We start from the raw sequence: 27,700 nt of genomic DNA on the forward strand, positions 1-27,700 counted from the left end.
GTTCCGTGCCGGAGCCGCCCGCCGCGCGCCCTGGAGCCGGGCGGGGCCTCAGCGCTGCGATGCTGCCGCAGGCGGCCTAGGCGGGAGGCGGCTCGGCTCGGCTCGGCCGGAGCGGGGGAACTCTTCCCTGCGGCGGCGCGGGCGGCGATGCGCGGCGGAGCCCTCGCCAGCGTGCTGTGCGTGGCGCTGCTGGGGCCCGGCCGCCTCTGGCCCCGCGCTGAGGCCGGCTGCGCTGAGGCGGGAAGATGCTGCCCCGGCCGGGACGCGACGTGCGCCAGCACTGGCTGGAGGCAGGACCGGGGCTACGGCACCTGCTTCTGTGACGAAGCCTGCCGGCGCGCGGGGGACTGTTGCTATGACTACGCGCGCGCGTGCCCAGGTAGGTCAGGCGGGCTCAACTGCTGTCAGCGCCTCGTGCCCCAGAGGGCGTACAGCGCCCCCCCCCCGCCCGGCCCGCGGGCACCTGTCGAGCAAAGCGGGGGAGGGGATGAAATCCCTAAGGCGGGCGCGGCACGATGGGCTGCCGGGGCTCAGGCCCCTCCAGCTCATTAGGGCGTTGCAGTGCGTGAGCGGTTTTGTGACCGCGGGTTCACACTCATGTCCCGACCGCTGAGGGCTTCCCCCCCCCCCCACCGGTCTTACCGTCTTACACCTGCCCAAGGGGGGTTTTCATACCAACCTAACGGCCGTTTCCATCGGTCTGAATTACATGGGGGGGGGCTGAGATGAGATGAGATGAGAAAACTGGCTTACTCCACTGGCAGGGATGAGAAATGGGCCCCCCCCCCCGGGAGGAAACGCGCTCACCGCGCAAGTGGAGTAAGCCGCTTTCCCTCCTGCGCTCCCCCAGGAGGAGAAGCTGGAAGTGACTAAGCGGGAGCAGTTGGTTTCTTACCGGCGGGTGGGGGCAGCTCGAGAAACTAACTTCCATTCGCTTGCTAAGTGCGGTGCAGGACGGGCGCTGCTTCCCTGGGCTTGTTTAGGAGGGTATGAAACAGGCAGGCCTGTAGCACCTTAAAGAGTAACAAATTCCTGTATTCGGCAAGACCCATGAAAAGTCATTACCTGAAACGTACATGTGTTCATCTTTGAGGTGCTACAGGACTGCTTGTTTTTTGTGAGACTGCAGTATAACTCGGCTCCCCCTCTGAGACGATTTAGGATATTAGATAGCATAAGAATGACGGTAGGGTAATAAGAACATTACTGGTTGCATCGCGGTAGCTTACACAGTTGATATTGCACCTGATTTTTTTTTTGTTTGTATGTATTTGTAAATGTGGTGTAAAATGATGTGACAGAGGCGCTGACTTTACCTTAAAAAGGCAGAACACAGTAAGAGCAAATGGCGAGGCACTGCATTAAGCTGAGACTGAAGAATCTTTTTTCCTCTATCTCTCCACACAGCGTGGGATTGTTTCCAGTTTCTGGCTCAAGAGTAGTTGCTGTGCCTTTTCATGCCCACTTTTATGTACCCCTTAAAATGCTATGGAACTTATTTTAATTGATAATCTAAATTTGCTCCTGATGTAAACCCACAAAGCTAATGGATTTACACCAGAGAGAAATTTGCTCCAGTATGTTGTTTTGGGCTGATGAATGATGCGTAGTTACTTAGAGTACACACATCATCTTGTAGGTGAGTGCCTTACAATATGTGTAATGTATTTGGCCCCTGAACACCACTGTGAGGAAGGCAGAGTACAGTAAGGTGTCTGAGTATGTGACCTCACTGTTATGTGGCTGACCCCTTATTCCTACGGTAAACCCTGGAAATGCATGATTTCCAGCTGTGCTTAACTCACACCCCTCAGCTCTGCACGACCCTGGCTCAGCCCCACCCTTGCCAGCTCCACTCACCACCCACGCATAGCTCCTGCTCACCTGCCACTCCAGCCTGTGGCTCTAGCTCACCACCCCTCAGACACAACTCCAGCTCAACCCCCCTGCTGGCTCACACCTGTGCGTGGCTCTGGCTTGCCCCCACACCTGGCTCTGGCTCACCACCCCTCACGTGTGGCATCCCCCCACCGGTTTAAACCCCCCATGCTTGGCTCTGGTTCAAACCATTCGTGCCTGGCCCCAGTTCCATTCAGCCCCTCCCCATACTGCACACAGCTGCAGTTCAACACCCTGTGGCACGGCTCACTACCCAAGAGGGCTCTGGCTCACTACTCCCATGCACAGCTCTAGCTCAACTCCACCCTTCACCCTCCTCCAGCGCTAACGCACCCCAGGCTTGTCCCCCACCTCACCTCGCATGGCCCCAGTCCACCGCCAGGCTTAACCCGCCCCATCCGCATCGGGTGCATTCTGCCAGGGAGAAAGCCAGACCCCCACTTATGCAAAATATGGGTTACGCAAGAGTGTGCTGAACAGAACCCTCCCATAACTCGAGGGTCTACTGTAATCTCCATTTTATGGCTGGAAAACTGAAGCACAGGAAGTGAGTGAGTTACATAAGGTCTCATACAAAGTCTATAGTAGACCAAATCTTCTAAGTCATTGAGTCCCTTTTCAAAGAAATGATTTGGATTGAATGATTGCTCCAGAATGCCTAACATGAGGGATTTTCCCTCTTTTGGGGCAGTCTGGGCCTAAAGTAAAACAGCTGTGACTGAAGAGACCCAAATAGGAGAAGGCAGCTTGATCATTACAAAGTTAAAGAGAATCACTGAAAAGCTTCCATGTAAATAGTTTGAAGATGTTATGAGCTTCAGTTTGAGGTCTTCAGGGAGAAATTTACCAGGAATGTGATATGGGATGATCCCGTTTACTGAAAGCATCCCGGGAAACTAGCAGAGGAAAACGTTGTACTTGGAGTACATGTGTCTGTGAAATCCTAAAGAGAGAAGAAAAATTAAGATGGCTAAGAAGAAAAATTAAGATAACAAAATGTCTTGATCTTGAGAGTTGCTGTTTGCCTGCAACTCTTAGTGAACTCAGGAGCTAAATACCCAGGAGCATCAACAAGTCTTCTCCTTTTGAAGAAGGCAGATAACTACAAACTCCTCCATCAAAGCCAAAAATTGCAACTTTAAAACTGGTTTAACTGAGCTCATCTTTTCAGTGTAAGTGCTCAGAAATACTCTGTATCTCCAGCCCAGTGTACTGTATTTTACTTTTAAAAAGTCCAAGTAATATTCCAGTGGAAATCTGTGTCATCCTCAACAGTCTAGGGCTACAAAGACATTGCAAATCAGTAAATGTACCCGTGCTTTATTAGTTATGCATGCACACATATATTTAGAAACACTGAGTTACAATAGACAGTATCAACAGGATGCTTTTGAGATGTTTGGAAACCATCCAAAAATGGCATTAGAATCAAGAAAAATATTTTGAAATATCTTGAGTATCCCTTTGTATGGATGCACAAAAGGTGAAAGCAATCCGAAGTTGGAATGCTTTCAGATGAGGAAGGGGGTAGAGGCAATTTGGAGGACATTCCTATCATGCTCTAACTCTTTTGCCATCCAACCCAACATCTAAGTTTTCAGCTGTAGCATTTTGTCATTCTGTCTTCGTTAGTATTGCAAAATTCTGATTCTTTTGGACTAAGTACTTTGGGAATTATAGATGTACCATTTTCAAATCTGTGTAATTAACAAATATATTAAGGACATACAAAAGCACTCCTCTGAAATAACATCAAAGGCAGGCCAACAATCAGTGAAAGAAAGGTCATTCTAAAGCTGCCAAGTCAAGTGTGAAGGCCTGTTGTATCAGGCATTGTAGCATGTCTGGTACTCTGTGGCTGTGTCTACACTGCCACCTTCCTTTGAAGGAAGGATGGTAATTGGGGCGAGGGAGTTTACTAATGAAGTGCTGCTGTTCAGAGGCAGCACTTCATTAAGCAAATTCCTCCCCGTGGCAACTCAAGTACCGGCACATGTCTAGCTGCGGCGCACCCGCCGGTACTTCAAAGTGCTGGGGCAATTTCAAAGTCACTTTACTCCTCAAGATTTTGAAGGTAGCCTATGATACTGTGTGAACACTTTGCACTTCACTAAGCAAATTCTCCCCCCAGCACTTTGGAGTTGCTGCGGGGGGAATTAGCTTAGTGAAGTGCAGAGTGTTCACACAGTGTCATAGGCTACCTTCGACCTCCTATTAGGGATACCCAAAAAAGTAGCCAATGTTGGTTGATGGGTATTCTCTGCTAGCATGTTAAAACTGCCCAACTTTGGTGGATGGGTGCCCATAGAACCCCAGGAAAAGCAGGTGGTTATTGGAGAGCACAAAAGGCAACGATTGGGCCTTATGAAAGACAGATGGAAGGATACAATGAAGAGACTAGTACATTTCACTCTCCACCTTCCCAGTTCTTCCCATTGAAATGTTTCTGTGATTGAATAAATGTCTTGAGTATCTGTCTGCATTAGCAATGATAACATAACTGATAGATTTAGGTCAGAGCTCATGCATTGCGACATATTTTTTAAGTAAGCTTTATGACTTTCTTCAGCAAAGGAGCACAGAATGGAACAAATACTTCTGGGTATTTTTATAGTCATTAATAACCTCATAAATGTTGTTAACAAACTTTTTAAGATGTCAACATAAAACAGGAACGGAGACTGAAGTGGAAGTACAGTCTGACACCTGTGATTATATAGTGGTGTATGAAAAGTGGTGCTGGAAGAAGATTAATATAAATTAAGCAGTAAAACTTCCCCACAGCTTAAAATTTAATTGGAAAGGATGGGCAAAATAACGATCCAGAACATGTGGTGTACACTGAAGGAAAAGCGTAGGTGGGAGGGGAAGATAGAGAGCTTAAATTAAGCACTGCTGGAATGAGAACTACATTTCAAAATAATTCAAAGTGCATCTGAGACACAGGGCTCTATATCTGTAACATAATGTATATTTCATTCCTCAAACACCATATTGAACAGCTATCTCTTAAAGATGAATAATGCAAAGCAAATTATGACTAATATCTGAAAAATGACATATGGACAAAATTAAAACTTTAACCAACTTAAGAGATTTCCATATCAATAAGAAACCATAATTCCTACATGCTCACCATTACCTTTTGTAATAATTTCTATGCTGGTATTTCAGTTACGCCATACTGCCCTTGAACATCTTTAATCAAGGAACCTGGGGAAGTCAGCCATCCTGGATTATGGGATATTCTAGACCATGGGTGTTCATATATATTTTTTGTTTTGAAGGTGAAAGTAAAAACATTTTGCAAAGTACTGATTTTTTTTTTTATTTCACATGTAACGTAGACAGCAGTACATACAGGGTCTGGGAGGGAGGGGATGAAGGTGTGGCACGTACCTGGGAGCACATATGTTTCTGCATCACCCCTCAGAGTGGTGGGGGAAAAACATCAAGACAAGTGCTTTGCTCTGCTGCTGTTCTCCCAGTGGGGAGGAGATGCTTTCTCCTTCCCCTGCCAGGATCCAAACCACAGGTGTTCCTAGATCAGGGACATCCAGATTAGGGAGGTTCAGATGTAAAATTTTATTGAGTAAATAGCAGCACCAGACAACTGATGTTGGTATTTGACATTTTGGGAGGAAACATCTAGTGGCTGCCTTTGTCCCTTCAGCAGCTGCAGCATCTGCTGGTAGCATAACGAGCTACAAATGGCTCGTAAAGAGCCACATTCAGCTCGGATGGAGCTGTCCATCCGGCTAACTGCGCCCCCTGAGATGACCCTGCCACAGCTGCTGTGGGCACTTATGGCGCACCCCCCCACCCAGCCCAGGAACTCACCAGCTGGATTGGTAGGGGTATCATGGGGCAGCTGGGTGAATGGGGCTTGGGGAAGAAACTGGGTTTGTGGAGATGTTGGGGGGTGTCCAGGTGAGTGGGGCTTGGGGGAGAAGCTGGGTTTGGGGGTGCCAGGGGGTTGTTGGATGAGTGGGACTTGGGGGAGGAGCTGGGTTTGTAGGGGTGTTGGGGGCTGCAGGGTGAGTGGGGCTTGGGGGTGCCAGGGGGCTGCTGGATGACTGGGGCTTGGGGGAGGAGCTAAGTTTGTAGGGGTGCTGGAGGGTTGCAGGGTGAGTGAGGCTTGGGAGAGAAGTTGGGTTTGGGGGGCTGGGGTGGATGTCACTTGAATTGGGGCAAATTTGACTCTATGGGACCACTTCTGTGGGTAGGAGGCGCAAGCTTGGTCCCAAGGGATCATATAAAGAAGTGGTATTGTGTAAGTTATCAGAGAGCAGAGATTTAGGCCTGCATTTCTGCACTCAGTCACAGAAGATATTTGCATCAGCTAAAAGCCCATTATCCCCTGACCATCTCTTGCAATGTACATAATCATCTCAAAAACAGATGTTAAAGACCTATGAATTTAAAGACATTGTGACAATTTAACCAGTAGATATGCAGCAGACCACATAGGCATAGTTTTTCAGAATCTAACTCTGGGAGATGAGGCTATGGAAGATTGAACTCTTATGCTAGTGTGTCGTGCTAGTGTGGGTTTGTCTAATGTAAGGTGGTTGTTAAAAGGCAGACTAAGCAAATACCTTTTTATTAAGCAGTTTCTTACCTGGGGATAATGTACCCATTGCCTGCTCCTGAACTCTGGGGAACAGGCTGTTCAAACTTTTCTTCCAGGCATCTTGCAGAGTATCTGTATCCATGAGGGATGTCTTTTCTGATCTGTTGTCCATGGTTTTAGAAATAAAATGAGTCAGAGCAGTTGTTTTGTCAAAATTTTACTGAGAAATCCAAAGGTAAAGAGAAAATGCAGAGCAGAAAAAAGCTTATGATTAATATGGAGGAGAGATGCAAAAAGGATGTAATCCTTAGTGGATGCAACCAGAGAAGGAAGCACTTCAGATAAAGAGGTGGTTTTGGAGAATTAGATATAGCTAATCTATTCCAGAGAAATTCTGAAGGCATCTTTGAACATTTGAAAGCTGGTTAGTGTATCACCTTAATTCTGTCTTCTAATTCACTGTCATGGTGAAAGGTTTTTTCTCAAGTGATCAATTTGAGGCCTTATGGAGAGGGCTGCCTGATCGAGCCAATACATACATAAGGCTGCATAAGAAGTGTGCAAGGCAAGTCTATACTCGGGCTACATGTTCTAGCAGATGTCAGAAGAATTCTGTATAATACAAGTCTTAGCTAAGTGAACAGTGTTTTCCTTTTTTCTTCAGTTGAAATTGCCAATGAGTTCATGCTGTTAGGGGTGTTGGAGGACACCCACTCCAGCTCTGGCCAGGCAAGGCTGCTGGGGATGCGGCTCCAGCCCTGTGCAACTGCCCACATCCCCATGGGGCTGCTGGAGAAGCCAGTTCTGGCTTCATGCAGCTGTTCTCGGTCCCAGCCCCTGATCTGGCCTTGTGGAGCTGTTGGGGGAAGCTGGCTCCAGCTCCGGCCCTGCGGGTCTGCCGGGACACAGCCCCATCTCCATGGGGCTGCCAGGAGAAGCTGGTGTCAATCCCATGGGGCTGATGGGGAAAGCCAGCTCCAGGGGCTGCCCAGAATGCAGCTCCAGCTCTTCTTGGATAGGCTGGGGGATGCAGGCTTCTGCCTGCTCAAATGCCTCTTATGGGGCTACCAGGGACACTGGCTCACTCTTACCCTCCTGCCCGGCTCTCTGGTCTAGGAACATCCCTGATCCTGCCAGAGGAGGAATGTCGCTAGACCAGAGAGTACACGTGAAAACATGGCATATGTTCTGTTTATTGAATGGTATTCCTAAAATTCTGGTGGAATTGCTTTGAAAAATAAATTTGCTTCTGAATTAAAATCTGTTTTCAAAACAATGTCTCTTTCCCCCCAAAAAGCTGCTTTTGGAAAGGTTTGAAGTGGAGCTATGCGAACACCTCCAAGTATGTCCCACAAGGCATTCATGAGTATGTGCATGATAACTGATATTTGCATTCTTAATGTGTCACACTGTGGCCAAAAATGTTAATTCATGTTATACTGTCAGACTCAATATTTCAACTAACAAGTTCCATAGATTGTGAAGAGACAGCTTTGAGAGATGTGAGGTTTTGTACTTTTAACTAGAAACCTCACTTTTATTTATGAATTCTGGTCACATTGAGTCAGTTAAGCCTTGGTATGACTCAAGGGAATCTTAGAATTCATCTTGGGGATGATCACCAGAATGAGACTCAATAAAACTAGTTGTTTTCTTGATTCTGCCATTAACTATGTTACATGTGTGTCAGTTTAATACTGTGTGCCTCTGTCTTCCTTTCTGTAAAATGTAATAATGACAACGCAGCACTTCATTAATAATCTCCCGACTCCCTACTTACCATGCTCCCTTTGAAGTTGGAAGCTAGTGTAGATGCAGCCATAGACTTTGTAGGAGCCTTTCAGTATGAATGAGATTTCCATGCAAAGAACACCACATACAAGTTAGTATATGAAAGTGATAAAGAAATTAAGCACCATATATAAAATTTTACCTAAAAAATGGAATCAAGTATTGCAATCATATCCAAGCTAGAATCATTTGAGGTATTTGGGGAGGCACTTAGGCACTCATTGCCTTGCAGTGCATTACTAAATTTGTGCACCGTTGATATGACTGGATGGAAGATGCTACGGAAACACAGCATACTAACAATTATTATGGGTAAAGTCTGATGTTTAAACACCTTACGTGGCATCCAAAGCTTGTAAAATTGAGATTTGCAATATCACAGCAAAGTGCTGTAGCCTTGACTGCAGTCTGGGAGGACCCAGAGGCATTTTTGAGTAAAAAGAAATTCATAACACCGGAATTCATACAGCTTTGGTTTACATGTGTTTTTATTGTCTTAGGCTGCTTCACTTTGTTGCTTCCAAGAATCATCATTTTTGACCAGAGACAATGGCTACAGCAGAAGATTAAGAACACTACTCTGTGGCCATGTCTACATTGTGGGGACAATGGTGGTAAAGCTACAGTTCCATAGCTAGGCTGGCATAATTCTATCATGGAGGCACAGACTACGCTGTCAGAAGTGTGTTATCCATCAGTGTAGAAACTCCAGCTGCTTGAGTAGTGGCAGCTAGGTCACCAGATGCATTCTTCCATTGACCAGCCTTTGTTTACACCAGGGGTTAGGTCAGCATAACTATAACATTCACGGGTGCGAATTTTTTACATTACTTGGCACCATAGTTAGGTCAACCTATATTTTAAATGTAGGCCAGGCCTGTGCTTGCTTCCGTACATATCTCCCCCCACTAAAGAATGGTGCTTGCCTAGAGTTCCTCCTCTCTCTCTCACTCACTGAAAATGTGACTGACACAGCAGACCATTTCCCTTACAAAACCCAAAGATACAAAGCATGATGTCAAGGAGTGTATTTTGTTAGGGTTATTTGAAATGCAGAGGAACAACTTCTAGGGACTGTGTTGGCTCCATCATAGTGCTTGATGATAATAAGAATGAGAAACGATACCAGGGTTAACTTTGTGCAAAATATACTAGTGCTGGGGCCAAATTTGTAATTTTGTGTATCATCTTGTGAATTGTCACCTAATTGTGAAAAGGCAAAGGTCATGAAGGCAGAGACGGGGTAGCCAAAGTATACGGAAGTTAAAATAAATTCCAGTCATATCTTGCTCAAAGTTATATTAGAGTAACAGCACGGAAGCCATGGGCCTTATTGGCTACATCTACACTAGCCCCAAACTTCGAAATGGCCATACAAATGGGCCATCATGGGAATAAGGGGACTTCGAAATAGGCAGGGTTCTTTCGAAAAGGAGCCCTGTCGGGATGAGCCACGCGGCGGCGAGCCGCGTCAATTTCGAAGCGCTGCGGCCGCCCGCATGCTAATGAAGCACTGAATATGCATTTCAGCGCTTCATTAGTAAACTTCGAAATGGCCATTTGCGTGGCCATTTCGAAGTTTGGGGCTAGTGTAGACACTGCCAACGTGATCTAAATCTGGAGTAACAGTAGAATCTGGGCACATTGGTCTAAAAGGTTAGAGAAATTTCAACTGTGTTCTTTGGGAATGATTAAAAGTGAATCTCAATGATGTATATTCTTACACAATATTGTGAAGTGAATCAAGATGGAAAGTGTTACTACAAGGCAATTTGACTTAGTATCAATCACAGCAAACAGGGACCATATAACATAAACAAAAGGAAAAGAAGTGGACAGAGAATTTCTAACAACTTTGGCAAGAAGTTACCAGCAGCAAATTCATGTGGAAAAAAAAAGGAAAATCCTACAGAAGTCTACAAATGGTTCTAAAGGGAAACCGGAAACTCCAAGGGAGGAGGGTGAAAGGCAGATACCCCCAACTCTGCTGGGGCCAGGTGTACACTAGGGGATGAAATCAATTTAAGATGCACAACTTCAGCTAGGAGAACTGCATAGCTAGAGTTGACATATCTTAAAGTGATTCTTGCTGCCATACCGACAGCTGGAGGTTGATGGGAGAAACTGTCCTGCCAATTTCTCTTACTCTTTGCAACTGCAAGGAGTACTGGGGTTGATGGTGGGACCTTGATCGTTCAATTTAACACGGTCCCACTAAGTGCAATAGATTGCCAGTGCGTCAGTCTTCCCAGAAGTGTAGACATAGCCTGTTTTAAGGTTTATTTCTCTCCTCCTTTTAAACCAAAATTAGGAACACAGGAATTGGCATACTAAATCAGACCACGGGTCCTTCTAAACCTGCATCCTGTCTCCAGCATGGCCATCACCAGATGATTCAGAAAACACGGAAGAAACCCTGAAGTGGGCAATTCTGGAATAATCTTCCCTAAAGGAAAGCTTAAGATTAAACTGCTCAGTCAGGTTATGGCCACGCAGCAAAGTTATTTTGAGATAAGTTATTTAGAAATAACGAGCATCTACACTACGCATATGCTATTTTGAAATAAATTCGAAATAGCAGGTACATTATTTTGAATTCTGTAAACCTCATTGCAGGAGGAATAACACCTGTTTCAAAATACATATTTCGAAATAGGTGCTGTTAAGACCCGAAATAGCTCTATTTTGAAATAAGCGATGATGGCATCCAATGTCACTAATTCGAAATAGGCACTATGTGGGTGCTATTTTGAAATGTGTAGCCGTGTTATTTCGGAATAACTAGTTTCAGAGTAACACTGCTGTGTAGATGTAGCCTAAAGGGGCATCCATCCCCAGAGGGCCTTAATACTAAAGTTGTTAGAGGACGCTGACTGATAGTAACACTGAAATATTGCTTTGTAGCTCTTCCGTGTATTGTTGGGGAGTGGAGTCACTGGAGTGGCTGTGCAGAGCAGTGTAAGCCTAATTTGCGAATGCGTAGGCGCTATGTGAAGCAGGAACCTAAAAATGGTGGGGAACCTTGCCCCCCACTTGAAGAGAGGTCGGGCTGCCTGGAATACCTGACTTACCAGGGGAAGGACTGTGGACATGAACACGGTATGCTCACTCTTTATTTTAATTGCTTGATGTGTTTTGTCACCACTTAATAGTAGATTCTCCCCAACCCAAGCACTGATGACAGTAAATTGCAGTTATAGTCTACATAGTACAAATGCACTTTAAAACTTTGAGATACAATGTGGGTGTGGTAATATCTCTTACTGGACCATCTTCCGTTGGTGGATCGGGCCACGCTTTGGAGTTTCACAGACACTTCTTTAGGCTCTCAGACCTCCCTTTTAAAACTTTATTTCATGTTATATCATAGCTGTTTGTTCTTTCTGACAAATATTTACTTACACATTTGGAGCCAGGTTTGGATTTCAGTGGTGGTTGGGACTGCTTCCCAGGATTTCACAAAAGGCTCCTAACATCTTGCAGCATTTTCCCCAATAAAAATGGAAAAAAAAAGTGTACAGTAGACCCCCTAGTTATGTGAGGGTTGTGCTCCTGCATACCCTTGCATAAGTCAAATTTCACGCAAGTCGAGGGAGCAGTCGGGAATAAGGGGGCAGCTGGGAACCAGGTGGCAGCCTGGCTTCCCTGGGCTTGTGGGAGTCAGGAAACTGACCAGTGCACCAGTGCTGGTCAGTCTCCTGGCTCCCACAAGCCCAGGGGCGCTAGGAGCCCAGCTGCCGCCTGGTTCCCAGCTCCCCGCCCCTCTGGGAGCCAGGAGTGGCGCAGCTTCTCCCAGCTGGGGAAGCCGGGGAGAAGCTGCACCACCGCAGCTGCCTGTCCCCCAGCTCCTCCAGCTAGAGGAAGCCAGGCAGACAGACAGACATGCTGCTCCGGCTTCTCCCCAGCTTCCCCTAGCTGGGAGCTGATGGAGGAGCTGCGCTCCCACCAACCCCCAGCCCCGGGAACCCCAGGATTTCCACTTGTGCTTAACTCGCATTACAAAGCAAGTTGAAATCGCACATAGCAGGGGTTTACTGTATAATGTGAATGCACCTCACCTCAATTACAGAGGGTATATTATTATTCGAAGTGTTTACAAGGAGTTAATAAAACACATAACTATGTACTCCCTTCACTTACATGACTTAAGTGACTTGATAGTTTTTAACCCCATATTACAATGTGTTACATTTGCACCAGGAGAGAGACAAAAGAGGCACTCTTTATTGGATATTCCAGGACCTTTTTAGGGCAGTATTCAACAACCCTGAAAGGGAAGAGAGAATCTTTGGAGGAAATATCCCTGTCCCAGAGACAGATCTAGAGAGTTCCTTGAGCCAGTGCAGAAGCACCCAAAAAGTTGGCTCCAAAGGAAAAGTGGAAGTTTGATCCATATTGAGGGCATTTCACCATTATGAGGTACATCAAGGGGTTCCTACATATCATAAAGGGCAGCTTGAAGCAAACAGCTTTGTTGCCTCAGATCTACATAAGCCATGGGGATTGCCATGATAGAGGAGTAAGAAGCGTACATTGTAGCAGCAGTCAGAGTACCATCCCCATGAAGATTTGCTAAACAACAGTTCTACTTACTTATCCATGGGATCACAAAAGGTTTAGCAAGGGAAGCCACCAATAAATCCACCTTCAGGTGGGACAGCCACAGTTTCTGGAAGTCAGTGGTCAGCCTGCAATGCTTGTGTTTGGGACAGGTGTTGAATTAAGAGTGCTACCTTTATTTCCACTGTCCTTCCAGCAGAGAGGGAGGTAAGCAGAATCACATCTGAGAAGGTGCCCTATGAAGAAAATAGGGTCTTGCTGCTCCATTGGAGACCACACAGTTTTTGTTACGTGGGTGACCATGTAACCCTATTCCTCTCAAGTGATCTTCTGAGGATATTCTAACAATGAGAGAGACAGTTGGATGATCCAGATCCAAATCTAGCTCATTGTCTTTGGGAGGTTCTGCAGGAAGGGAAAACAAAGGATAAGGCTTTTCTTGTGTCTAGGACAACAATGGTGCAGTAAGGAGGTCCCTTACTAAAGAAGAGTATTTTTGCTTAGCTATGAGGTGAAAAGATTCTTTGCAAAGGAGGCAGCAGAATCCCCATTTATTTTGCTCCCAGATGAAGGAGCGGTCATGAGGATAGAAGGGTTAGGATAGCCCTAAACACAGAGCATCCCACTACCTTGTATTTAGTAGTCTTTTCTAAGTCCTGTTCCTCCTAAATGTCCTTTGGGACCTGACCCGCTGGCATCTATAATCCATAGGGGGCTGCTGGAATGCAAGCCTTCTCCAGAAGTATGCACCCTGGCTATGTCTACACAGAGCCATGCTGCCAGCAGCGTGATGCAAAGAAGGGCTCTCGAAAATGCAAATGGCCACTCATTTGCATATTCCCAAGGGATCACCCTGCCAGCAGAGGCTGCTGTCATCAGAAAATGCCCTGTGTAGACATGGTCCTGTCGGCAAAAATAGCCTGTGTCGGCAGCCCCTTATCCCTGATATTTTCCAGGTAGAAGGGGCTGCCGACAAAGGGGGTTTTCCCCAACAGGACCACATCTACACAGTACATTTTCTGACAACAGCAGCCTCTACCAGCAGGATGATCCTGTGGGAGTATGCAAATTAGCTGTGTGACTATGCAAATGAGCAGTCATTTGCATTTCTGAGAGCCCTCCTTTACCTCACGCTGCTGGCAGCACAGCTCAATATAGACATAGCCCCTGTGCTTTAGGCCTGGCTGTTACATACATGCAAGGATTCTGTGTTTGAGTGGGGATGGGAAAATGGTGCAGCAAAAGCCTGCTGACAAAAAGGTTGCAGGGGCAGAGAGGATACAATGACATTTTAAGCCCTCTTCACTTGTTTCTTTCTGGAAGGACATTTCTTTCGTATTCCTTTTTTGTGGAGTACTGGAGCCTCATTGAAGAAGGTGGCATCTTAGCAGACACACCCAAACAGTAGCTGCTTGCAGTATGGCAGGAAAGCAAATGGGCAAAGCAACCTGCATGTAGGACTGGGAGGAGCAAGATACAGAAGTTCTGCATGTGCATTGACTACCCCTACCTTGTGAACAGATGAAAACAACTATATACTCATTCAGCCATACTAACGGCAAAGAACAGAGTAGAGTCAAAAGCAAATGAAGGCCTTTGAGGTAGACCTGAAAATACAAAGGAAGTGAAGCTCCTTTCTTTTTGTTGTCTTTGAATAAGATTTGAAGCATTTTATCAAAGTATTTTCCTGTCCTTTGTACCATGAAAATGAATGTGCATTTGTTAGTGCAACAAATTGGGTGCTTAGCCATGTGGGTAATTGGTGTGCACATATGGTTTGTATAGTATCAGATGCCAATTTAGTGGCTTATATGAAACCAAACAACGTCAGTCCACTTTCTAATAGGTGTAAATATCACCATCACCAAAAACAAAAAGTTCCATTTGCAGTTGGTACAATTGGCAATTTAATAGCTAGAACTGAATGGGCAGGGAGACTGTTACATTTTGGCCCACCGTCCCTTTTGGATGGTCATCAGTTTGTTATAAGTGGATCCAGCTGCAAGATTAAATGCTCAAGCCCCCCCAGGGTCTGGGTTAGATCTACTCATTGTTCTGCATCTCTGTGATGTACTCCCAGGCTGACCTCGTTGGAGCCCTTCTTTGCAACGTGGAACTTCACAGTCCAGTCACTAGTCCCACGGTGCCTCGCTCAAATTTGTCTCAATTGTTCCCTCATCCAGGTCAAGTGTGTACAGCAGTGCATCTCTCTGTACCAGAGACCAGGTCGCAATAACTGGAATTGGGAATCGACCCAGCCAGACTCAGACTGCACCCACTCCACAGCAGCAAATAATCTTGCTTTTCTACTCTCCACTAGGACCTCCTATTCCTCAAGGGCAGCACCAGACATCACCTTCACCAGGGGCAGGACTGTCCCCGTTTAGCTACTGGGAATGTTGGAAAATGTTAGACTCAAACACCCAAGCTCTCAGCTGTTCTCACACACTCCCCCAGAATTCCATCTAGCTGTGGATACTGACTTCTAGTTTAACCCTTTTGGAGACAATGTGAAAGCAAGTGTTACAGAAATTACATAAACTGAATTATAAACAAGGGATACATTTATTAACTACATATGGGGTATTTTAATTGGTTAAAGAGATGGAAAACAAAACAGAGCACATTAAGAAAATACAAAGCATGCACACTAAATTAGATTCACTAAAGAAACTGGTTACAAATAACAATTCCTCACCCAAGATGCCGTTTTAGGTAGAATGCTTCATAGGCTATAGTATCCTTCTAGCCTGGGTCTAGCAGTCCCTCTCCCTGGCCACTGCCCAGTTTGAGTCCTTTGGTTTCCAGGTATTTTCAAGTATCCCTTTGGCTGGTGTATTGGAGGAAAGCAAAGAAAGGCCTTTCTTGTTTTCCTTCCCTGCCTAGTATAGGATTTCCATAAGGTGGGAATCCTTTGTTTGATTCCCCCACCTCCCAGTGCAACAGTTAAGCAGTCCAAGGTGGAAGTTACTGTTAGGAGTTAGGAGTCTGGAGCATCACAGCGTCCAAGAGTCAGTGACAGTGTGGAGTGTTCACAAGGCCAAGTTTTTTCCACAGTCCATTGTCCTCACTGAAGGACCATCAGCCCTGTCTGGCTTTTCCATTGTAGTACCAGACATGTTAGCAGTGGGTGTCACCCAAAGTAGCATACTTGAAATACAAATGCATTAATCAGTATTCCTAACTTCAGGCACAAAAGTGATACATGCATACAAATAGGAATATCATAGTCAGTAAATCATAACCTTTCCAATAATGCATGAGTTATCTTACTTAAAGTATATCACAGTTATGTCATTCATAAGCATATTTTCATAGATAACATGGAATATAATGCCACACCTCTCCTCCAAGATTACTGCCAGAGGGCAGATCACTGACCAAAGAGGAGGCAGTATGCCTAAAATCCCTTTTTGGCATTGGTTAACCATAGTCACTGTCCTTTTAAAAAGCACTAGCAAGTATAGAACTTTCTAAAATAAAAGTCCTGAAATCTCACCTCTTCTGAACTAAAATTACTTGCATATGGTGATTGTCACTACATGCTCAGACAACAATTACCTCTGAAACTGGGGCCTGATCCACATTCTACATCAATTCACTTACGTTGCTTATGTGTGTAAAAAATACATACTGTTGACAAATGTAGTTAAACAGATCTAACTCCTAGTACAGGTAGCATTCGGGTCAGTGTAATTCTGTGAGGGAAGTGGATTAAATATGCCAACAGGAGAAGCCCAGCCATGGCTGTAGGGAGTGTCCAGACTCACTTGCTGCAGCATTTCAAATATGGACAAGCCCAAATGTAGACGCTTTTCTTTTCGCCAGGGGGTGACCGGCAGCTTTGTCCCTTTCCCTCTCCAGGTTTCTTTGTGGAAAGTTTGTTTGTTTCAGACCATGAGGATGGGTCAAAAGTTGAGAGATGCTCACTGGTCCTAGGTTGTTGTTTGAATGGCTTTTCAGAGACTGACTTTCCGTGATGTGTCAGGCACTTTCCCTGTGCAGATAGCTGACTGGAATGCTTCATAATGTTGGTCGGTCTTCACTTAGACTGCATCAGGGCAGCTGCAGTGCCGTAGCACTTTAATGAAGATGCTATGTATCTACAGGAGAGAGCTCTCTTGTAGGTGTAACTAATTCAGCTCCCTCAGAAGCGGCAGCTACATCACTGTAAAAGGCTCTCCAGCTGGCATAGTGCTTTCTGCACAGGTGCTTTTATTAGTAGGACTATGGCTTGGTTAGCTGCACAGCTAGAATTAACGTATTGGAAATCAACTTATTTGATTGTCTTCACTAAGAAAGGTCAATGGGAGCATTTCTCCCATTGATCTCCTTTACGAGGAGTACATGGGTTGATTGCCAATCCCAGAGAGATTGATTTCATGTGTCTTTACCACACACACAAAATTGAACTCGGGAGGATTGACCTTTACCAGGTCGATCTTTGTGGAAGTGAAAGAGAAGTTACTCACCTGTGTAGTAACGATGGTTCTTCGAGATGTGTCCCCGTGGGTGCTCCACAGTAGGTGTCGGGCTCGCCCTGGCGCCACAGCTTGGAAATTCTTCAGCAGTCTCCGTCGGGTCGCGCATGTGCCGATGCGCGTCGGCTCTTCGCGCGCTTACGGTCACGTGCGCGATCTGGTCCCCGCCAGTTCCTGATCAACCGCTCCGGACGTCTCTGAAAAACACAAACAGAGCTCCGAAGTGGGGAGGAACGGGTGGGTAGTGGAGCACCCACGGGGACACATCTCGAAGAACCATCGTTACTACACAGGTGAGTAACTTCTCTTTCTTCTTCGAGTGGTCCCTGTAAGTGCTCCACAGTAGGTGACTACCCAGCAGTAACCCCCACCGCCCCCGAAAAAGGAGGTGGATACCTGATTTATGCGCAGCTTGCCCTTGAAAGGACTGCTGTCGACAGGCGTGTATCCTCATCAAGCATCCTGTGCATGGCGTAGTGCTTGGCGAAGGTGTCATAGGAAGACCACGTCGCCGCTCTGCAGATGTCTGTCAGTGCGATTCCCTTGAAGAAGGCCATCGACGCTGCCATTGCCCTAGTGGAGTGGGCCCTGGGTGGAACTGGCAGAGGAGTCTTGCGAAGCTCGTAACACAGTCTTATGCATGACACAATGTGATTTGAAATCCTCTGCAAGGATAGTGCTTCCCCTTTTGACCTGGATGCAATGGACACCAGGAGTCTGTCCGTTTTCCGGAAAGGCTTAGTTCTATCGATGTAGAAGGCCGGTGCCCTTCTTACGTCCAGTAAGTGCAACCGTGCCTCTTCGCTTGAGTTGTGAGGCTTAGGATAGAACGAGGGCAATACTATTGGTTCATTGATATGAAAATCTGAAGAGACCTTTGGAACGAAGGCTGGGTGCAAACGTAAGACCACCGCCTCCTTTGAGAATATCGTGCAGGGTGGTGTGGACATTATGGCTGCGAGCTTGCTCGCTCTGCGAGCTGACGTGATTACCAGGAGGAAGGTCGTTTTAATGGTAAGTAGTTGAAGGGGGACCGTAGCCAATGGTTCAAAGGGCGGTCCCAAGAGCGTGTGTAGAACTACGTCTAAACTCCATGATGGCGGTATTGGTTTCTGAGGGGGGTACAGATTTACCAACCCCTTTAGGAAGCGTGAGACAACAGGATGGGCAAATATGGTTGATCCATCCTCTTCAAGTCGAAAAGATGATATAGCCGCCAGGTGAACCTTTATAGAGGATAGAGAGTGTCCCTTTTGTTTGAGTTGTAGCAGGTAGTCCAGAATCATAGGTATAGTGGCGTCCCGAGATGTCAGTTGCTTGGAAGAGCACCAATTGGAAAAACGCGACCATGTGTGTTGATAAGTCTTTCTGGCGGAAGTCCTCCGACTACATTCCAGGACTTGCACTCCCTCTGAGCATGTAGTCTCTAGGGTTGGAGCCATGGATTAACCATGCTTGTAGCCGAAGTCTTTGCGGGTGCAGTATTGACCCCCGAGCCTGTGAGAATGTCCAGCACTGTTGGTAGGGGAAATGGCCGATGCTGTGCCATGCGTAGAAGCAATGGGAACCATTGTTGCCGATCCCAGGTTGAGACTGAGTATCATGCGTGCTCTCTCCCTTTTGGCTTTCTCCAAGACCTTGTGTATGAGTGTTGTGGGAGGGAACGCATAAAGTAGAGGGCCCTTCCATGGGATCATGAAGGCGTCCCGCAAAGACCCCTGTCCCATGCCCGCTCTGGAGCAGTATCGGGGACATTTCTTGTTGTCGCGAGTGGCAAACAAGTCGATTTGGGGAAAACCCCATCTGCGGAACACTGGGTGAAGCAGGTCTGAACGGATCTGCCACTCGTGTGTGGGCGCAAAGTGTCTGCTGAGTTGGTCCGCCTTTACGTTGTGGACACCCGGTAAGTATACAGCTTTTATGGTTATATTGTTGGCAATGCACCAGTTCCACAGTCGGACTGCCTCCGCACAGAGTGTACGAGACCTGGCCTCCCCGTCGGTTTATATAAAACATGGTGGTGGTGTTGTCGGTATTTACGCCAATTATTTTTCCGTGCAGATAATTCCGAAAATGCCTGCACGCATTGAACACTGCCCTGAGTTCTAATATGTTTATATGCAGTGTCTTCTCTGCGGGGGACCATAAACCTTGAGTGGTTTTGTTGTCCATGTGTGCCCCCCATCCCGTATGGGAGGCATCTGTTGTAATGAAAACAGTAATTTGTGGTTGGCAGAAGGGCACCCGTTAGTAGATTCTTGGGGTCTGCCCACCATGTTAGTGACCTTCGTGCCTCCGTTATGAGTGACACCATCTTGTGAACGGTATGGATTGATGGTTTGTATACGGTTGCCAACCAATACTGCAATCCTCGCATGTGCAGCCTGGCGTTTTGTACCACAAACGTGGTGGTCGCTATATGCCCCAGTAGTCGTAAGCACGTTAGGACTGAGACAGTGGGGCTGTATGTTATTAGTTGTACTAGAGACTCGATGGCGCGAAAACGGGCATCGGGCAAAAATACCCTTGACATGACAAGAGTCTATCCGAGCCCCTATAAATTCTATATTTTGCGTGGGGTCGGTCTTTGACTTTGAGAAGTTGATGATGAGGCCCAGTGAGGTAAATGTGTTTGTGGTAATGTGTATCATCCGTAATACCTCTGCCTGGGAAGCTCCCTTTAGCAGGCAATCGTCCAGGTACGGGAAGATGAAAACGCCCTGTCTGTGCAGGTATGCTGACATGACCGCTAGGGTCCTGGTGAAGACTCTGGGCGCTGAAGAGAGGCCGAATGGAAGGACTCTGTACTGAAAATGATCTGTGCCGACAATAAACCGGAGGAAGCGCCTGTGTGCTGGATGAATTGTGATATGAAAATACGCATCCTGTAAGTCAAGGGCTGCAAACCAATCTCCGTTGTCTAGTGCCGTGATTATTGAAGCCATCGTAGTCATCTTGAAGCGCTGTTTGTGCAGATATTGGTTGAGTGCCCGTAGATCCAAAATGGGTCTCCACCCTCCTGTCTTCTTCTCTGTCAGGAAGTATCTGGAGTAGAAACCTTTGCCTTGAAATTGCTCCGATACTCTCTCCACCGCCCCTATGAATGGGAGGTGGTCCACCTCCCACCTTAGTTCCGGTAGGTGAGAGGGGTCTCTGAGAAGGGGTGCGGTGGGAGGATTTGGTGGAGGTAATGATTGGAAGGGAATCGTGTATCCCGTGTTTACAATCTCCAATACCCACTTGTCCGAAGTGATGCTTTTCCATTGTGGGTAGAATGGCTTGAGTTGGTGGTGGAACATGTACTGAGATTGGCACTGAGAGATGGTCTTGGTTTCGCGACCCTTGACATACCCGTCAAACCTGCTTTCTTATATTTTGCCCTGAGGAGGCGTTGCCTTGTTGAGGTCGACGTCTAGGGGCCTTGTAATGTGGCTGTTGATGACGTCCCTGATCGTACCCCCGTTGAAAGTGGGTACGTTGCGGTTGGTAACCATAACGGCGTTGTTGAGGATAAAACTTTTTCCTTCTGTATGGTGGGGTGTACATCCCCAAAGTCCGAAGTGTTGCTCTGGAGTCCTTACTACAGTGTAAGACTGAGTCGGTCGATTCGGCAAATAATTTCACTTTGCCAAAGGGAAGGTCTGCTATCTTTAGTTGTAGTTCCTTGGGAATGCCGGAGGTGTGGAGCCATGACTCCCTGCGTATTACAACCGCAGTGGCTACGGCACGAGCCGCTGTGTCCGCTACATCTAATGCAATCTGGACACCTGCTCGAGAAGCTGCGTAACCTTCCTGTACAATTGCCTTAAGGATCGGCTTCTTATCCTCCGGGAGGAAGTCCATGAGGGCGGTAAAGTTTGTAGTAGTTGTTGAAATTGTGGTTTGACAAATGCGCAGCATAGTTAGCCATGCGAAGCAACAGGGTAGATGATGAGTAGGCCTTTCTACCGAGGAGATCCAGTTTCTTTATATCCTTGTCCAGTCCCCCAGATTTATACTGGGACGTTTTGGATCTATGTTGAGAGGATTCGACCACTAGCGAATTTGGCTGTGGATGACTAAATAAAAATTCCATACCTTTAGCAGGGATGAAGTACTTTTTGTCTGCCCTTTTGTTGGTAGGAGGAGTGGAGGCCGGAGTTTGCCATATGTTAGTGGCTGCCTCCATAATTGCATCGTCCAGTGGGATAGCTATTTTAGAAGAGGACGGGGGCCTGAGGTTTTTAAGAAGCTTGTGGTGCTTTTCCTGCACTTCCGCCACCTGAATGTCCTGAGATTGAGCTACCCTTTTGAACAGCTCCTGGAATTGTTTTAGGTCATCTGGGGGGAAATGTCCCCAGGAACCACCGCTTCGTCTGGAGAGGATGAGGAGGCATCACTGTGGTATATCTCCTCCAGTTCCTCGGGATCCTGGCTGTATTCATATGGTTGCCCTTTTGAAGCTTCGAGGCGAGGCTCAAAATCTTTTGATCCAGCCTCTGATTGGGAAACTTGCAGGTGTTCCCCCAGGTGGAAGCTGTGCACTGTGGCGTTGAGGAGTTGTTGACAGAGATCTATGATGAGATGCAGACCTCCTATGTTGATGTCCCGTATAATGGTGGCGGTCATAGCAACAGGGTCAGGGCCCCGGTGATGGGGACCTGGACCAGGACCCATAGATGTAAGGGTGATGCAGGGAATGCCGTGACTGTTGAGATTACACCGACGTATGGGGGGAGCCTCTGTGAGAATACTCATAGGGGTCTCTGCTAGATGATGGTGAGAAGCGTGCAACTTCATGAGATGGACTTTGGAGAAAGGGAGATGGACGTCTGTGGCAGGCTGAAGGTGTTGCTGCTCGTCGAACCTCTGGTGGGGATCGCGGCGATAATGGCAGCGCAATTACCTCAGGGGAGGGACTGCGGTGCCGGGTCTTTGCTTTAGCTTTTGCTCTTTCAGGCATCACTGGTGGTCTGATCGGTGCCGGAGGGCTCAGCACCGTAGCGGGTGCCGTGCTAGTTTCCGCTGCCCCCGGTGCCGTCGTTCCCGGTGCCGCTCGGGGTGCTTCGCTCGGCTCCGTAGGGCTTCGTGCCGAGTGTTGCTCCGGTGCCGTTGGAGCCGAAACTTTCGGTGCCGCAGTAGCTGGTGCCGGTCTGTTTGGTGCCTGCATGGCCCTCGGTGCCGTTTCCTTAAGAACTGTGGGCCCCTGCGCGGGTGCACGCGTCGCAGCTTTCTCAGCAGAAGAAGCCAGTGTGCCCGGGCCCTTTGTTTTGCTCGTCCTGCTCCCAGAGGTAACGGGAGGGATCGAGCTGGAGAAGCTTTTCTCTTCTTCTGCACAGAGGAGGTCAAAGAGGCAGCCTTCCTCTTGTGCAATCCTGAAGAGCCCTCCTTATGGGGCTTCTCTGATGAGGCAGGTTGAAGTGCTTTGTCAAAGAGCAGCATTTTTAGCCTCATCTCTCTATCTGTCCTAGCTCTATTCATTAATTTAGAGCAATGGGAGCACTTCTGGGGAACGTGGGTCTCCCCTAGGCACCGGATGCATTTGCTGTGGCCATCCAAAGCAGGCATGGCCTCCCGGCAAGATTCGCACTTCTTAAAACTGGGGAACGACATTGTTAGAATTTAACTCTGAGTCCTTAAATGCTAACAGCACACTTAACAGTCTGTTTGCCAAACAATAGCAACTGTTGGCCTTTGAAGGCTTGACAAAACTAGCGGGCCCGCCCGGAGGCAGCCGCTCCAATCCTTAAAACAGTCTTGTACTTCTAAAACCAACTATAAACATGGTAAACTAATACTATAATAACTATATAACTGCTAACTATTATTATTATTATAACTATTAACACGAGTAAAATGAGTTTATCTGTCTCGGGCGTTGGAGCCGGAGAGGATTCCGTCTGCAGCCGTTGGCGGTTGAGAAGGAACTGGCGGGGACCAGATCGCGCATGTGACCGTAAGCGCGCAAAGAGCCGACGCACATCGGCGCATGCGCGACCCGACGGAGACTGCTGAAGAATTTCCAAGCTGCGGTGCTGGGGCGAGCCCGACACCTACTGTGGAGCACCCACGGGGACCACTCGAAGAAGAAGACACAGTTATACCAAAGTGACAAAGTTATACCAAAGTAGTTCTGTAGTGTAGGTCAGTCGCCACCACTTTCTAAGGCAGTTAGCATGCAATATGGAGGTCTAATAGAAAATGGAACTTACAAACTGGAGTTTACAATCTGACCCAGGTATTTCCCATTCTATCTTAGAGACTAGACTGCACTCATTCCTCATTCTAGAATGGAAGGACATTGGTACAGTTGACTAGAGAAGTTTGCTTAGGCTGTAAGTTTTTTCTATAAACTGCTGACATCCATCTCTGACATCTTTCGTGAGATATTATTTCTCTCATAAACACAAAATAGATACTTTAAGTAAAATATAAATTAGATGTCTACTTTGTTTCATTAAGTTTGTGTTCTTATTCTATTTCCCTTCCTCAGTTCCTGCTTTCATAACTACCTCTCAATACAGTAAGGAAAGAAAAAGACGGGCTGTCTCTCCGCTGTGGTCTTCAGATACAGAGGAAGCTGGGTAATTTATCACGTGTACATTTGGGTCAACTTGTTAAGTAGAAAAACTATTTATGTACGCAGAGAATTTTAATTTGAAATGGACTAATTTAAGGGCAGCACACAGTTCTAAATAACTGTGCTGCATTTTTGTGTCAGCCCAGGTCACTATTTTATTTGCAAGCTATCCTGAATTAGACATTTATGGAGATCATGGAAAATTAGACTATTTTCAAAATCAATAAATAAAGCTAATGCAACGTCAAGTAAATCCTGTAACTATGAGAGCCCAAGATGTTATATTTAGACCGCTACATAAACAAAATTGGCTGAATGTTCCCAGCCTGCTCTGTTAGGGCTGTAGGGAGAATCTGTACACCTATGTAGCTTGCAATTTTTATGTACTCAGCTCTACTGTTGTCTCTAATACTCTATTCTACTGTTCTCCGAGGACTGCTGCAATCATTAGGCATTCTGAAAACAGTCATACACTGAGTTTTATCTTTTACTGTTAAAAGATTGCAAAGAGGGAGATTGCATCCTAATAGTGGTTTTTTCCTAATTTAAGAACCTGGCTGCAGAGCCCAAACACATACAGAATGTCAGAAGCAAGGTCCATAGTTTGGATGTGGCTGAAAGGGTGTGTAACTTAGCCACTGTTCAAGCCAATGACTCACAGGAAAGAGATGTTTAAGTTCTGTATCACTAATGCTTTTTGTAAGACGCCTGGATATGGCATGAAAGTGATTCATATCCTAGCATCTAACAAAGTTTTAATCATTAATTCTGAAGCCAGTTAAAGTGGTACTCTTTTTCCCCCCCCCCCCCTCCCATGCAGCTATTGTGTGGAATTTAAAATTGAATCTCTCTCTCACCATTGTACCATGGAGAATCGACCTTACGCCCGCTGGATGCAATATCTGCGAGAGGGGTATACTGTATGTGTAGGTTGCCAGCCTCCAGCTATGAATACTGGCAACCATCGTTGTTCTGGAGATGGCCTGGGTGCTGATGGGTAAGGGATGGAAGCTATTTCAATTTTTGGTGTCTGAATGCTGGTATAGAAGTTCTAACATACAACACTGAGCTCTGATTTCACTTAACTTCTATTCATCTGGATCTCAGGAGAGAATTTAAGAACACTTAGGCTAGATTGCAGAGAACTGTTGGCAAAAGATACACAAATACATTGTGCAATTTGTGTATCTTTTGCCAACAGTTCTGTCAGGAGAGGCTTTTCCAACATCTGGCCTGTCCCTGTGGGGCCAAATGCTCAGAAAAAAACTGTCAAGACATCCCTTCCTTCTTGTGGAATGAGGTGTATAGGGATGCCAAAAGAATGCTCCTGACCAGTAGGTCTCTGCCAACAGATCTGCAGTCTGGAGAAGTGCTCTGTTGACAAAACTTCTGCCAACAGAAGTGGTGTTGACAGAAGCCTGCAGTCTGGACATAGCCTCAGGGTTTAGGCAGCTGCTAGAGAAGTGAAATATAAATGTAAAAGCTGAACTAAAATAGCTCAAAAACAACGAGAAGTCGTGGTACTTCATAGATTCACAAATTTTTTGGTAGCATAAGCTTCCATGGGTAAAGACCTGCTTTGTCAGATGCATGTCACATTGGCCAGCTGCTGTAGCTGAGATGGTGTCCCCATTTTGCCCTGGCCTAGAAGGAAGCCTTTTTCCATGTTGAAATGTATTAAGTTAAGCTGTCTGATAGAACTTGATGCTTTATTTACAGTAGCTCTTGGGACCAAGCTCAAGGTGATTTAGCAAGTGCATATTAGAATTTTAAACATCTCATTTTATTTGTACATTCATATTTCCAGTGTCATGCAGCGAAGTGTAGTGGCTTTAAAACTTCTAGTTGTATTATAAGGAGGAGGAATGGGGCAGCTTGTGTACTGAACAAGATACTGCAGCTCCACCATTTTTTTTGAAGTAGCAGTGTTACAAGGCAAATTTGGTCCAAAACTCCAGCAGTTGCAGCTTAGCACTTTACTCCATCAAACTCCATACCCCCAGTGCGGTCAATTGAACAGTGATTAAAATCATCAACTATTTTGAACAGATTTTGATTCAACATTGTATTCTCATAATTTTCATGCCCTGTTATATAATAATATGTGTTCTAAGTCATATCCAAACATCCTAATGAGAATGAGGGCATTGTCCAGCAAAAGGTCCTGCTCCAGAGAACTTACATTGTAAGGAATAAAACCAAAAAAGCATTCATGTAGCACTTTAAAGACTAACAAAATAATTTATTAGGTGATGAGAAGTCGACTACTCCTAGATAGGCCCAAAAAAACCAAAGAACATCACTCGTTATTACCTACAGGCCGCAACTCAAACCACTGCAACGCATCATTAAAGATCTACAACCTATCCTAAATCATGATGCCACCCTCCAGAAGGCCCTAGGTGACAGGCCTGTTCTCTCCTATAGACAACCTCCCAAGGTTATGAGGATTGTCACTAGCAACTACAGGCTATACAACAATACTAGTCCTGGAACTTTTCCGTGCAACAAGCCCTGTTGCCAACATATCTATTCTGGAGATACCATCACTGGACCTAATCATGTTAATTACAGAATCATTGGCACAGTCTCCTGTTCCTCAACTAACGTCATATATGCCATCATGTGCTAACAATGCCCACATACTTTGTATATGGGACAGACTGCAAACACGCTTTGCAAAAGAATGAATGGACCCAGAGCAGACATTAAAAAATCTCCAAATACACAAACCTGTCAGCCAGCACTTTAATGGAGCGGGCCATTCTGTTAAAGACCTGAGAGTTTGTGTTCCACAGAAGAGAGACTTTAACAACCAGAGGGAATTTTTGGAACTAACACTTATATTCAAATTTGACACATTAACACGTGGTTTGAACAGGGACAGCAACTACCTGACCCATTACAAGACCTCTTTTACATACTGTACTTTGATGTTTGATCTAATGCTTACTTCCCCACCCCTCGCCCTCCTTCTCTTGCTTTTCTATATAATTTGGCAACAATGATAGCAGTTTTTCTGATTTGTCAACCTTGATAACAATTTTTAGACCTCTGTGCTTTATATATTGAGTCTGTTCTGGTAGGGCTGTAGCTCTGAAGAAGGGGGTATGTCCCACAAAAGCTCATCCCTTGATAAATTATTGCTCGTCTTTAAAATGCTACATGACTGATTTTTTGTTTTTGATAGATTACAGACTAACACGGCTTTCTCTCTGCGGCACTATAAGGAATAAGATTAATTTATCTAGCCTTTGAAACACAACATTTTTAATCAAGTCTGATCTCTGTATTATTTATTAAAACATCCAATCAAGCACTGTTGTAAAATTTAAATTTATAGGTCAAAAAAGTATTTGAAAACCCACATTCATCTATTTATAAAAAAAGAAAAATAATTTACTGTTACATTTCAGAAATAAAGTTCTACAGTGGCAAGCTGTTGGTAATCATCGGTGCCAAGGAACATGGAAGAAAGTTCAGCAAGTGAAACAATGTTCCTGTCCTGTTGTGCATAGTTTTATTTTTACATGAAGTTGGAAATGGGACTTAAGAATATCCACAAACACCTTTAAAATCAGTGTAATGCTCTGTGAAGCTAACAAAAACTATACTTTTCTACTGTGCTTGCTTTCCAAACCTTAATCATTGTTTTTAAAGACAAGACTTTGGGAGCCCTTCTGGCTGAATGTACGCCTGCCCTGTACAGATATCAAGATGAGTCTTTCTACTATTGAATACATTATGCACTATTTTCTTCTTTTTGTAATTAAAATGACAGTGTCTCCCACATGAGTAGTTTGTTACTTTCCATCACTTTCAAGGTATCCATCACTA

At 45.8% G+C, this 27,700-nt stretch overlaps 1 protein-coding gene across 1 annotated transcript; it reads left to right on the forward strand.

Moving 5' to 3' along the window:
• On the forward strand, nt 1-27,653 carry SBSPON (somatomedin B and thrombospondin type 1 domain containing). The gene is made up of 5 exons (XM_074987079.1): nt 1-379; nt 11,168-11,362; nt 23,777-23,867; nt 24,684-24,860; nt 27,280-27,653. Exons 1-5 carry the CDS (start codon nt 148-150, stop codon nt 27,395-27,397), a joined length of 813 nt encoding a protein of 270 aa, XP_074843180.1. The 5' UTR covers nt 1-147; the 3' UTR covers nt 27,398-27,653.
• The last annotated feature ends 47 nt before the right edge of the window (nt 27,654-27,700 follow it).

Source organism: Carettochelys insculpta, chromosome 2, assembly GCF_033958435.1.
Source record: "Carettochelys insculpta isolate YL-2023 chromosome 2, ASM3395843v1, whole genome shotgun sequence".
Classification (NCBI taxonomy): domain Eukaryota; kingdom Metazoa; phylum Chordata; order Testudines; family Carettochelyidae; genus Carettochelys; species Carettochelys insculpta.

Coding starts and splice junctions, on each gene's coding strand:
- SBSPON (XM_074987079.1), top strand. CDS start 148: ATGCGCGGCGGAGCCCTCGCCAGCGTGCTGTGCGTGGCGCTGCTGGGG. Junction 380..11,167: donor CTACGCGCGCGCGTGCCCAG/GTAGGTCAGGCG, acceptor ATTGCTTTGTAG/CTCTTCCGTGTATTGTTGGG. Junction 11,363..23,776: donor GGACTGTGGACATGAACACG/GTATGCTCACTC, acceptor TCCCTTCCTCAG/TTCCTGCTTTCATAACTACC.